We start from the raw sequence: 14,218 nt of genomic DNA on the forward strand, positions 1-14,218 counted from the left end.
ATTCATTTTAGATCTTTATAGAATCCTAGTTGCTTTCATTAGCTAACATTTTAAATGTTTAGTGTATTTAAAATATTAGGTTCCATTTATTAAAGCTCTAGCCAACTTTCCTTGACCTTCATCCTGAAAACCCCTTTTAAGCACTTAGTTACGTTGTTTCTGTTCATGGGGTCCCTGGGGTACAAGCGGTTTCTTCAAGACAACCACCTGGTAGAGATGGCTAGCTGGTCAGCGTGGTGAATTAGCTGAAAACTGGCGTTGACCTGCGTGTGTGTTTTACGTATTGATATGACATGGGTCAGCATTGTACCTTTTGATGTAAAGGGAACGCTTCTCACCCTAAATAACAGGTGCAGAGTAAGCTCCTCTGAGAGCGGTGGCTGCCTTGCTGTGCTGGTGGCTGGCTATCCTGACACATCACGTGTGCTGCTCTGGGTCCTCTGGCCCTGCTTTTGGGTCCTGCTCTTCACTAGCGGCCATCTCCTGAGGCCCACTCTTCTCCTGTGGTGGCAGCAGCGATGCTGACCTGTCCCCTGCACACTTTGCTGCCTAATAGAAGCGTCTGATGAGTTTTAAAAATCCTGTTGCTCAGAGCACATCCCATACGACTAAACCCACATCTCTGAGGGAAGACGCGGGCATCCTTTATGTTTTTAGATGCCCTGTCTGAGTCCCATGACGGCCACGTTTGCAGAGCTGGACAATGGCCTGTGGTCACAGCTCCATCCTTCCCACGCTCTCGGGCCTCGCTGTGGGTGGAGCTGGCAGCACCGCATTGTCCTGCTCATGTGATGGCCTCCCTCCCTCATGTGAGGCTCTGGATGTGACGGTGGACCAGCACTGCAGGGCTCCAGGTGGGGAGGATGGAAGGGCCTCCGGAAGCAGGCCTCAGCCCTCCCCGCTGGGCTGGGGCTGCAGCTGTGCCATGGCCCTCCTGGCCATGGCCTGAGGACTCCCTGACTCATAGCCAGTTCCTCCCGGACTCTTGGCCTCCAGTGCTTCTGTCTGACGCTCAGCCCAATAAGGCCCTTGGCACTGGGGTGGGGAGGACACAGAAACACACCCCTCCACCCTAGCCCTGTGCAAGGGGCACGGCTCAGAACCGGGTGGCCCCACGCGGCTGTCCACGATTTTCACACAGGAGGAGGCAACTTTTATAGTTTATCCAAACATGTCTTTCTGACTCATGCGTTCTTCATCCAATAGTAAAGCTGATAGATTTATCTCCTTTAATTAATTAAATTTCCCTCCTCATCAATACTTGCTATCTACTCCAAATTGCATTGCTTGGGAAGAAGGAGCAACATAGGCCCTTCCCCGTTCCCTGCCTCGTTAGGATCCCGGGTGCACCAGGCTGTGCCGACGTTTCTAAGTCCATTTCTGTTCTGTTTTCACAGTTCTGATAGGTTTGTTCTGCTGTTGCTTTCCTACTCCAAGCCAACAAATCCTCATATAAATATTATTTGAAACTTGTTAACATAATTATTTATTGCAATAGCTTTTAAGCGAAAAATAAAACCTTTCTAGAAGTAGAAAAATTGATCAAAATATAATACTCATAGTCCTAAAACTTCCCAAGCTTTCTAAATAAAAAACCCTGGCTAATTTTCTTTTAAAAACATGTCTTATTTAAATTCTGTAAAAACTGCTCAGGAGCAAATTATTCGAAATTCCATTATTTTTGTGAATAAAGTACACAGAATCCCTCTCAGGTGGACACAGCCCTGTACTGTACGTGTGTGTATCCCAGGGAGCTGTTGGGGAGGGTGTGTCACAGGCTCTGACACCTGCAGCGGCTCCCTGCGCTGACTCCTGTGTCTCACTGTGTCTCTACAGACCAAAACCGCCCTGGCATTGCTGTGCGAGGACGGGAACGCCTACGATGTCCGCCTGAAGCTGACAAAAGAGGCGCTGACGGTTCAGAAGCAGGACGTGGTCCACGTCGGGGCCGGCCGCCAGGGCGGGAATGTAAGTGCAGCTGCTCTCTGGTGTCCTGAAGGGCCCCCAATCATGAGCCGGATGAGAGCCTGTGCGAAGTGACGTGCAAGGATGTTTGCTAACAAAAAGCTGCTACCCCACTATTTAAATATCCTCAACTGCTGGCTTTGATTATATCACAAAATAAAATACTATTTTACGGTTGTATCACTTAGTCTCTGAATTATGACTTTCATAATTTCTTTGGTACTATACTTACTTTGAGGAGGTTTACATTAAAAAAAAAGACCAAATATCACAGTATGAAATGTGATATAATCTCATTGCAGACTAAAAAGATGTAATGTGATGAATAGTCTATGTACTAAAAGAACAATAACTTCAGGGTTTTCATCTATAATGATATGCTGTGAAAGATAAAACAGGTGTTATTCAGCGTTAGGTGTCAACTTTGTTGTTGTGCATCTGTGATGTCAATATGAATTTTTATGCTAAAATGAGGCCCTTCTTGGCTTCAATTGGGTCACAAATGATATTTTCTTAAGGGTAGGAAATTTGTTTATTAGATGCAGTGGTATATTGAATAAACATTAGGGAAAATATTTTACAACTTTTATCTCAAAATTAAACTCAAACAGAACTACTGCAAATAAAATATACTATATTGAAACCATAGTCAATTTGTAAACTTCTTAATTCTTTTTTAGTAGGCTTAATAATTTTGGATGTGTGTGGTGTTAACATTAGTCCAGGACTTTTCATTACTTCCTCCTTTAAGTATACACATTAGCTACAAAAACTACTTCTTTATTGTTGAAAAGAAGCTCTTTTCAGTGTGATTTTAAAAGTATTCCAAAACACATTTCCATTTCCTAGTTCAGGGCTGACTTTTTTGGAAGACACAGGCTCTGCAGACCCCTTATTTATTTGGTTTTCTGAGTCCCTATGTTCTTTGCTTTGGAAATGAAAGGAACAGGGTATGTTCTCCCTGCCGTGCAATCCTCTCATCAGTATTTCCTCAGTAGGTACCAATGCTAGCCAAGTGTGATGTCTTTATCAAGAAGTCCCATGTGATCCCACAAAGAGCATAAGCAATTCCAGACATTCATTTGCACCTGCACAAGCTTGCTCTTGTGACAGTATTGTTTCTTCTTCTGGGGCTAGAACCCAAGTCTGCCCTCCTGATCCCCGTGCATATCTGCACACCCACTCAGTGGGGTCCACCTTTCAAGTCTGGGGTGCCTTGTAGGTCCAGGATGGCGACAGCTCAGTAATGGGGCGGTGGGAGAGATTCTGTCCTTGCTGCTGTTCCTGCCTGAGCCTCAGCCCGTCCGGGTCTGCATCATACCACACGCCTCTTCATCCCAGGCCCCATGCAAATCCTCTCAGTCTGTTTGCACTGCTGTAGCAAAATACCTGAGGTTAGTTATTTTATAAAGAACAGAAATTTTTCTCTCATGTTTCTGGAGGCTGGGATGTTCAAGATCAAGATGCTGGCAGATTTGGGGTCTGGTGAGGGCCTGGTCTGTTTCCAAGATGGTGCTTTGACCACTGTGTGCTCTGGAGGGGAGGATCCCATGTCTTCACGTGGTGGAAGATGGAAGGGAAAAGGACAAACTGCCTGCCAAGCACTTTCATAAAGGCACCTTGTCCTGTTCATGAGTTTGGAGGCTCTCAAAGGCCACTGTCACCTCTCCCAGGTTGATGGAGATGCAAAGGATTACTCAAAGCCCATTTCTTCTAAGCAGTGAGAAGCCCTGAAGGGGTTAATTTCCACGAACCCTCAAGAGAGAGGCATTCCTTGGAAAATTAACACAGAACTGGGGTCTTCTCTCAATATTTATTCTCCAGGCCAGAAAGTTACAGAAAAGGAACATAGGTGGTTACAAAAAGAACAGTAAGATAATTGTCATGGCAACAATCATTAGGTTTAGCTGCACCAAGGACATCTGCCCTTGGAGCCAGCAATTTTGCTGTGTTACAATTCATTATCTACAACAGAGACTTTAGCCCAAGGAAAGTTTTCTGTCTTTTGCAAGCTTAACATTTCTATGTGCAATTCTAAAAAGTTAGGTTATACCTGGAACTACAGGGCCTCAGAGGCTAGGCACTGTGAAATGCATTTGCCTAATTAATGTTAGTACCCTCTACAGGCCACACCTCCAACACTACTGCATTGGGGACTGAGTTTCAGCGTGAGTTTGGGACACAGACATTCACACCACAGCAGCTTCTTGCCCTGTTCCCTCTTCTCCCCAGAGGCTCACAATGCTCTTTCACAGCTCCTGTGAGAGTCCCATTAACCCCAAGTCTTCCCAAAGTGTAGGTAAGTCTTATGTCCACTTGTATGTAGTCCCATCACTAACCATTGTTGACTTACTTTCACTCTCCTTGTTATAAATACCAAACAAGAGTGTGATTGAGCAAAATGAGAAATTATGGAAGATTTGTTTGTTTAATTATTTGTTTGTTTATTTATTTATTTATTTATTTATTTATTTATTTATTTTGGCGCTGGCTGTTGTGGGGATCCGAACCCTTGATCTTGGTGTTACTTAACACCATGCTCTAACCAAGTGAAACAACTGGCCAGCCCAAGAGCTTATTTCTAAAAGTGAAAGAAAATTACCTAGTCATCATTTTCTTCACTTATTTAAAAATTTGTCAGATGATTGCTCATATTTTATGTTTCAATTAATTATGATTTGTACAAAGTAAACATTTTTCAATTTAAACTCTTATAATCAAAAAGTTAAAAAATATTGATCCAGATTCTTAGTAAAATTATCATACAGACATATCTCAAATAACTTTATGTAAATAATGCCTTCATATATGGTATAACATTTCAGACAAACTAAAGTAAAAACACTAAAAGTTTTTATGTGATATTGGCCAGGAATAGTAAACTACACATTTTTAAATATTTAGTGTCATACTATCTACCCAAGTTTAAGTAAAATTAAAGACTCCTTCCTAATAAAAATGGGCACATGCTCCTGCGTATAAACTTATGCATCCAAGTGAGTTACCGATACCTGAAAACATCTGTAGGCTTAATATTCAGATCTCCTGCCCTGAAATAAGAGGGCGGGACAGAATTCTGTAGTTAATATCGATTTCTGTCCATTCTCTGCCCCGTCTACGCCTTAATGAGCTCTGCTGGTTTCATGTGATGTGGATTCACAGACGGTTATAAAAACGAAGCCATTACTGCCATGAGAGTTTACCATGGGTCTGTAGAATGGGAAGGACTACTTTTTAGAAAGGTCATGGCTGTGTTTAGAATCAGAGTCGGAAAAGCCCGCGGAGTTCTCAGAACACAGAAATTCTTGTGGTTTCCATGTCATTCAGTGTTTCCCAGCTTCCCCCATACCAGGGAACCTAGTTGAGAAGAGTTATTTTTCATTTAAAGTAATTCCAAAGACCATGAATGGAAGACCTAAAAATTCCACAGTTGATTTACAGGAAAAAATGCGTGGAGATTATATGTCTTCTGGAAACTTATAAGTCCCTGTGTAGATCCGATGAGATGAAAAGTTGATTCCAGATTCAATGCAGCATATATTCTTTGAGAGCGTGATGTAGATATTAAAGTCAAGCAGATATTCGCTCATCATGGGGGTCCCAAGCCCTAGACAATGCTTTGCTACTAAAAGTAACTGCTGATGTGTATTATTCGAGTTACACGTGTCAGTGTTTTTCTGAGCATAGTGCATATTGTAATTCACTTAAAACTTCCAACATCCTCCTGCAGTAGATTCCATTATGGTCCCTACATTGCAGGTGACAGAATTTAGGGACACTAGATTAAGTAACTAATCCTATTCAGTCTCTTGTGTTTGCTTCACTGTGAGTCCCACTGTCTGTTTCCTGGAAGAAACACCCGGGACGTTAGGTCTGTAGGTTACTTCAAATTTCCTCACTAAAGTCACGTGTCCAGTTCAGACTAGTGTTTTGATTTTCAGGATCATTTCTGTTTTAAGAGCAACTAATACCGATAACCAATGTTTACATTCTGAGCTTGACTTGTAGTGGAAGGCCCACTCTGACTTCAAAATCAACAAGTTGTGAGTCAACACCTACTCAGCAAATGATCTTGCAGGGAAATTTTTTTCCTGAGACCCGATCCAATGTTTGTGCTTTTGATTGCAATTTTATTATTGATTGCCTGTTTTGAGAAGACACAGTTGAGGGATAGACATGTGTTTTGTTTTCTTGAACCTACTGAGAAAATGGCTACATTGTCAGTTAATGTCAGATGGTGTTTTTCTTTGGAAATGGAAAGAGCAAAACTAATTTTCCTCTTTAAGAAAACCAGTCAATTTTTAAATTCTTCCAACTCAACATCAGAGTTTAGAATCTGTGATTTCATATTTTATTTATTTTCCTATCCCTCTAGATCGACATGGAATTCGAAAGCTCTAAAGTGTCAGGATTCTCAAACTGTCTCCCAAAGAGAGTGTGTGCTTTTATTAGAAGAGAGCTAGCTTTCGCTCATGTTTCAGAACTTTTGTTTGGATTGCTTTGCTTTTATAATTATCACTGTACATTTGGCATGTAGTTTTTTAAACTGTAAGTTTATGTTGGTGTTTTGAATTGATGTGGTGGGGAAGTCACACATAAAGGCATATTTTTTGTAGATCTCTTTTTTAGTCCGTTTTGTGTTGCTATAACAGAATTACCTGAGACTGGGTAATTTATAAGAAAAAGAGGTTTATTTGGCTTATGATTCTGGGACAGCTGCATCTGATACGGGCCTCAGGCTGCTTCTACTCATGGCAGAAAGTGGCAGGCAGCCAGCAAGAGTCTCTCACATGGTGACAGGAAGCAAGAAAGAGAGAGATGGTGCCAGGGTCTTTTTAAGCAACAAGCTCTCGTGGGAACTACTAGAGTCAGAACTCACTCATTAATCCCCCCTCCCCCAGGAAGAGCATTAATCCGTTCATGAAGGATCCATTCCCATGACTCAATCAGTTTCCAACACTGCCACATTGGAGATCAAATTTCCACATGAGTTTTGGAGGGAACAACACATCCAAACTGCATCAATCTCTATGTTGTGCTTGCTACTTCAGGTCATGGCAAATTCATAGCTGGACTGTGCTTTAGAGAATTCCTTATCTTCATTTTACTATTTAGGAAATTCAGATTCAGGAAGAGGAACTAATATCACAGGTCAATTACCAAATTAGGACAACATTAACCACCACTCTGCTAATCTATATTCTGAGGGTTGCTGCCCACTAAATTAGTGAAGACAGCTCAAAAAGCATTACGGTGCGTGGATGTTTAGAGAGCCATAGGCAGTACTGGGCACTAAACCTGCTGCGTGACTGTGGAAACAGTGTAAGATTAGAGAGATAACCAGTCACAGGACAAGGTCTTTTGATGTGTGTGTCAGGAGATAGCCAGGGAGAAGAAAAGATCTGACCCCACTGCATAAAGGAAGAAACCAAAATATTTCCATTTTTAGTGAGTGAACTTGAAAAAAGTCTGCCCTGTGAAGGGGTACAGCCAGAATACTTACCTGTGTCAGCATTAGCTCTAGAAGGAGGGACAGAGGCAACCGAACATGCCTTGAGGACCCCTCAGCCCGATCTGCCCTCATCTGAGCTGGGTGCTGGAGTCCACGCTTTGTAACTCCAGCCGACAACTTCCAGCTGAAATGAAGGTTAATGTGGTGTCAGTTTGGAGGCTCCCCAGGCACCAAGCAGAAGCAAAATGCACACCCTCTGGAGGAATGCACTTTAAATTCAGGCTCGGACAATGCAGCGTGCAAGGCTCGAGGCACCCTGTGGAGATCCTGACCAAAATTATATCAAAAGTGCAGAAATTGACCCACAGAGACTTCATGTTTTAAAATGATCTGATTCACAATCACATATATTTATTATGTTTAAAAACGTGAACGAGGTTGTAAAAAGAGAACGAGGAGTTAGACAATGGGATTCAGTACATGTAAAAACAGACCAAGGAGAAAATCTAGGAATTAAAGTAAAAACAATAAATAAAATCAAAATCTCAGTTCACAGTTAATAACATATTAGACAGAAGGGAAAAGTGTGAACTGTACAATAAATCTGAAAAAAATTATACAGACTGGAACACAAGGAGTTGGGAAATATAGAAGAGATGTTCAGAGACCTTGAGAGTGGAGAGCACTTGCTGAGCAATGGACAAGCAGAAAGTCCTAAGAAAGAGCCAGGTTGGGGGCGAGGAGACAGGGGCTGGTGATTTCACGTAAGGGACATAACAGATCTGCAACATAACCAGGGCCACTTTAGACAAGCCCAAGTACAAAATGGCACCGTCCACTGCCTCCCCTCCCCTCATGGTTTCGGAGAAAATGGAACTTTCGGCGTTTCTGCATGTGCAGAACTCTCCATCCCCATGACCTAACTCAGTCTCCATTCCGGAATTACATCACTCAGCTCTTGGCACCAACATACAAATATAAGTTCCCACTGCCTTGGGTTCGCTGCTGTCCCCCATTTTCAGGGCAGCCCCAGGCCGTTCCCCACTTTGAGCACAGCCCAGCAGATTCTTTTCCTTTAACAAAGCTTGAATGGTACCCGGCATCTCGGCTCACTTTCAGGACGGAAGACACAACCCCTGGATTTGGGATGCCACCAGACCCTGTGAGGGATAAGCAGACCAGTCTGCACTCTTTTCTTGGGAAGGGCTCATCTGGTTTTGTTGTCAAGGTCATGCTGGCCTCAGAGAGCATTTGCAAGGGCTTCCTCTTTTCCCTCTTCTGTGAAAGAGTTTGTGTGTGTCGCTTCTTTCCCTGTGGAAAGGCTTTGACTGGCTAATGTCATAACTTTGTACACTGGTGTTAAATATTAGGATTAGGTCCAGAATGTTCTAGCTCCACTTTCAGGCGTGTCACGTTCAGGCCCTTCCCCGGCTCTGCTGATGCTGTAGTATTTGTACATGGGCTCCGCCGCTCTGCTAGGCTGTCTGTACCTTAACATCAAAGATCTATTTTCTTTCAGCTCTGTTTCTATATGTACCTTTACAGTTGTGCAAACGAGGAAGAATGATTTTGAGGGATTGAACGAATGAATTATGAGTGTGTGAATAGATGCATTTTAGAGCATGCAAATTGAGATCACTAAATAATATCTAGTGACAACTAATCGAGTCAGTCGCATAGTTCTGAACCTGCAAAAGGCGTTTATAAATTGTTTCAAATTACAATGGTCCACTGAGCTTGTTAAGATCATTTTCTAAAGTTAGATTTATTACTAATATAAGAGGTAATGTAAAAGATATCAAAGAACTGTTATTTTAATTTGGATTGAAGAAGTTAAACTCCCCAAGATCAGTGAATTCAACAGGAAACTTGCAAACCCAGGGGCAGTCTCTGAAAAATTCTATACATGATACATGAAATTCTATCATTGCTTGTTTGTGATTGGATAAATGCTTTATTTCCACCTTTATCTACCTAGATTTATACCCATTTTTTTTTCTTATTCTTCAGGCGTATCAATCAGGATTAGCTATCATCCCATTTGTTCTGGATTTTTTTCTTTTAATTTTTTGTTCTTAACCTTAATCTTTATTACCTTATTTCCCTAAATTGAGGTGAATGATTGGCTTCCCTGTAGATATTCTACCATCCAGCCAAGCTACAAGGAACAACCCCTCTAAACTCATCTGACGTGTTTCTCCAGCATTGCAGATTTTCCTGCTCACAACGGGCTCTGGAAGCCAGTTTCCTCAGGTGTGCTCAGACAGTGCTTTGGGATCTTCACCCATCACCTCATCTGCCATATTCATTGTGCTGTTGGTTGAGCAGATCGCCTCCCACCACGGTCACCTCCTCCCATCCCGGGAGGGAACCCCGGTTACGTCTATCAGATGAAGGTTCGCTGGCTGCCTCGGCTCTGTCTCCAGGAAGCTCATGGTGTAGGGCAAACACTCACGTTTGCTCAGTGTGACACTACATGAGAAGGATCAGCTGTTACTCCTAGAAAACAAAACAACGCACTCAGGTCTTTCATTCTTCTATGATTAGCCCCCCAGCTGAAGAACTATATGAGAAAGATCACTAGGTAGGCCTGTATTAAAATTTTAATATGAATTATTCACTCACTGTAGTACTGTTTTGTACTCTTGCTGATTGACCAGATGGCTTTAAACTCAAAGACATCCTGCCCGTGAAAATCACTAAATACACTTTAACATCGTGTGAGAGCTAAGGATCAATTCTTGCTTGAAGTTTATTTCTCTCATGCTTAAAATGGCCCCTGCTCTTTTTCTTGGATGAACTCCTTTCCAGAAGGATTGTTTCCGCAGCAGAGGACATACGGTGAGGAGGGTGACCAGTGTACGAACGAACTTAAGACACAAGGTGCCCTGAAAAGTAGGGGTCAATCCTGAAGCAAGTGATTTGTGAAGCATCACAAGCTTCGAAGGCTGAGAGCTGCCAGGACTAACCAGTGCTCTGAAGTTCATGTCTTCAGGAGAAACGTGGACAGCCTCTACGAAAAGGCTTCCGAAACAAGAAATGAAATGCGGTTGTCAGCAAAATATCTAGAATCGACCTCTCCTTGTCTGCACAGTGGCTGACTCCTGCAAAATTCTCCTTCGCCTTAGCTGCCAACACTATCGAGTTAGCTCATTAAAATACCCTTAATGGTACCCGGATTACAGTTCAATTTAATGAGGAAAGTTCTGGTTTAAAAATTATGAAAACATTAAAATAGGGGATGGTTTGGCTAATTCCATTATAAAAGTTTACACCAAGCGTTAGTTAAAAATAAAATGATGGTGTATATGTGTTTGTCTATGTGGGTGTGCACACCCAGCACACTTTGTAAAAAAATCAGGTACAAAAATATGGCATTCAAAGACAGCTTTAAATAACTAAAAATCATACCAGCCAAGATATTTTGCATAAAACTTTTATTATTCTTTCCTTTAATTATATAATTTTTCGAACATAAAAAAACTTGAAAAGTAAACAGAACCCCATGTAATTATCCATTCCTGTTATATGCCAACATATTAAGCACATGTTCTGCAGATCTCTCCATTGTCTTACATAACTAAAATGCTCATATACAGCTAAAGCCTTTTCTGTCTCCTCACCTGTTTTCTTCCCAGAGGTTATCACTGTACTGAAAAACAGAATCCAAAGATAAGACAAATCCTTCCATGACCTTTCTTGAAGTACTCTTGTATTACCCCATTTACATTTTTAAATTCTGACTTCATATGTATTTTTCCACAGACAACATATATGTTTTTGTGTTTTTCAAATTCATACGTGTGGAATAACATTGTAATTTCATTTTGCAATTATTATGCTTTTTAAGTTTATCTACGATGCATGCAAATATAATCTGCTCTATGTAGATCTATTTAATCCATTCCTTTTAGTTATTGTGAACAGTTATATGAATAATCCAAGTTGATTAATACATTTCCTGCACGTTCTTGTTTGGATTTAACTCCCCCCCCCCGCTGGAAAATTTATTTATTTATTTCAGTGATACTTACTTTCCAATTATGCATGCATTCTTTTAAAATTAAGTTTTGATCCCTATGGGGTGAGTTCTCTTGTCAAGGTTTTAAAGAATGAAGTGGAGTACATCCCACCAGCTTAGATGCTCTTAGCCCTACATGCAGGCTAACTGTGGGTGCTCAGCTGAGTTGGAGAGAGCAGAACCACCAGGTGCTGGAGTGGTGGATAAAGTCAAGAAACCAAAAGTGAAAGTAAGAGCCACGCTTTCTTAATTCACACACTCTAATAGCACAAGCGAGGCTGACCCAGGGATAACACGAGCTCCTGTTCCACTACCCTGGGGGACAGCTCAGGTGAGGGTCAGCTGATCGGGAGACCAGAACAAAAGGAGAAAGGCTCCTACTGTATGTGGGACCAGGGGCAGGAAAAGGACAGGAGGGGCTGAGGGTGAAAATGTACTGGGTTTTGAGCCAGCCTGGGAAGAGGGTCTTCAGGGTCCCTCCCACTGCCATAAAGTGGTCTTGGCGGAGGCTCCTGAGGGAGGTGTCTGAGTCTCCACTCAGACTCTAGACTAGGGATGCAATCAGGCTATATGCCTAAGATCGTGGCCAGCCGGGCCTGAGCTCCTGACTGCAGCCTCCTTGGGGGACCCCAGTGCACCATCTGGCATAGGGTGTGTGGTTGGGAGGCAGTGCACTTGACACCCGCCAGGTGTAGCCTTTTAATTGCCTATGGTCAGACCTGAGACCAACCACACGTGAGGTATTGGCTGGGAGCCAGACTGCAAGTCCTCAAGAAAAATAATACCATAGGACCATTTAAATTTTTAAATGTTAAGAGTTGTAATAGGCTTTCAGCAATTCTAAGCCAGCTCTATTGATTTTTAAATCCTTCTAATGTGCATTTGGTTCAACATCAAACTGAACAAATATGTACAAGAGTTTTCAAATAACTTATTAGTTTGAAATCATTACTTCAGTCTCTTGAGGAACAAGTTACTTATTTCACCGGGTAAATCCAGATTCTTCATCATATTTAAGAAATCGTACTTGGGTGAGTTATTTTTTTAAAGTGGAGAAACAGACAAAAACCCCATTCTAAAAGATACCTTACGGAGTGTTTGCTAACACAAAAAGAACACCCAGCTTTATGAAGGAAGAAATGTCTAGTGATCTGACACTCCCCACCTCTCCCCAGTGATGAAACCTATTAACACATTGTTTTCTGAAATTAAACACTAAGAGTATTTTTTAAAGTTTTTTAGTTTTGTGTGGTTGTGAAACAAAAAAACCTCAGAAAATTATTCCTTTAAATGTCTAATTTTGAAAAATAATTTCTGCCTCTTTAATTATGTAACCAAAAAACAAAACAAATACCTTATCCCTCTGTCACTGAGCTTTCCACCCACCTACCCTCTTAACAGGGAAGGAGGTCCCAGGCAGCCTGTGAACAAGACAATAAGAGAAGGGGACCGGAGAGTCCAGAGAGAAGAGGAGACGGGGTTAAAAATTGTCCATGCACAAGAAGCGCTTTTCTTTTCTTTTTTTAAAAAAACATCAACTTTATTTCAAAGAAATTATTTGTTTATTTTTATTTTATTTTACAGCAGTTTAGTAGAATATTACTAACAACCATTGTCATTGCAAAAAAGATCAGCAATTCTTTTCACATGTACATGTGAAAAAAAGTTTCATTTATCTTTAAGTTGTGCAAAACATTTTTTGTTTGTTTTTTAAAATTAATGTATTTATTTTAATCCACAAATAGTAATGAAGAAGATGGCCATGGATACATAACCAAAACTAGATAGGAGGAATAGATTCTGGTATTCTCTTGCACAGCAGGGTAACTGTGGTTGACAAGAAGTGTTTAGAGCTGCACAAACCCCAGGGTGAACGAGGACTTAGACCTGATGGCATAAAGTGTCACAGGGTTTGTTCCATCTGTAGAAATGACTGAAGTCTATCTTTTTGGAAATTGCAGTATTGAAATATAAGCATGAGTTTGCAGCTGTGACAAATTTAAATTTAATGTCAAATCCATATTTTAAATGTCTGAATTTAAAAACAGGTCCAAATCCTACATATAATTCAACAGTAGCTAAAAAACAATATTTTTAGAGGACCAGAATAAGAACCCCAAAGTCACCTTTTTGTTTGATGAAAAATACATCATGGGTAGCAATTATCTACGTCTTAGAAAACAGCTCTATCTCGAAATATTTATAGTCAGAGATAAGGAGGACATAGCTACATCCTATCATAATGATGCCAGCTGCCACGATGTGAACATGGATTAAGTGTCAGGACATAGCTTTGGATTGAATGATAAAATGCAGAAGAATATTTTTTGAAAGACCTTATATCTATGTGAAAAAAAGAAGAGCTGGATTGAATTTGTAAAGAATGTACTGAACACTTCCCTCGTATTACAAACTCAGTTCTCCACGAGTTTTGTTACACGTTTCGATGGTGCTCTGACTTTGTTCTTTTGATTAGTGAGTGAGGCCCCGGAATATGGAGATGAAGTCGTATCGATGAGGGAAAACACGTCTGAACAAGAGGTCGGGCCACAGATCATTTTTCTAACTGATCCTCTTGTCAGTGTATTACCTGGCACCTGATTTTATAGGTAGTGGACTCTAGCAAGAATACCTCGGGTGAACTGATGAAATAAAGGACCGTTTGGGTTGCATTAGAAATGTCTTTTGATAACATTAGCTTCTGACTAGATATCTGTTTACAAAGCACTATGGAAAATTTTATCCAGAGCTTTATTTTTTATTTTTAAAATCATTTTATT

The 14,218-nt window shown here is 41.1% G+C and overlaps 1 protein-coding gene across 1 annotated transcript in view; it reads left to right on the forward strand.

Moving 5' to 3' along the window:
- Positions 1-703: 703 nt before the first annotated feature.
- The window catches only part of SNTG2 (syntrophin gamma 2), a 264,787-nt gene continuing 251,272 nt past the window's right edge, over positions 704-14,218 (forward strand). The window contains exons 1-2 of the mRNA XM_063078807.1: positions 704-943; positions 1,837-1,968. Coding sequence (XP_062934877.1) covers positions 704-943; positions 1,837-1,968 — 372 coding nt within the window. The remainder of the gene's footprint in view (positions 944-1,836; positions 1,969-14,218) is intronic.

The sequence above is a fragment of the Cynocephalus volans genome, chromosome 14 (assembly GCF_027409185.1).
Source record: "Cynocephalus volans isolate mCynVol1 chromosome 14, mCynVol1.pri, whole genome shotgun sequence".
Classification (NCBI taxonomy): Eukaryota; Metazoa; Chordata; class Mammalia; order Dermoptera; family Cynocephalidae; genus Cynocephalus; species Cynocephalus volans.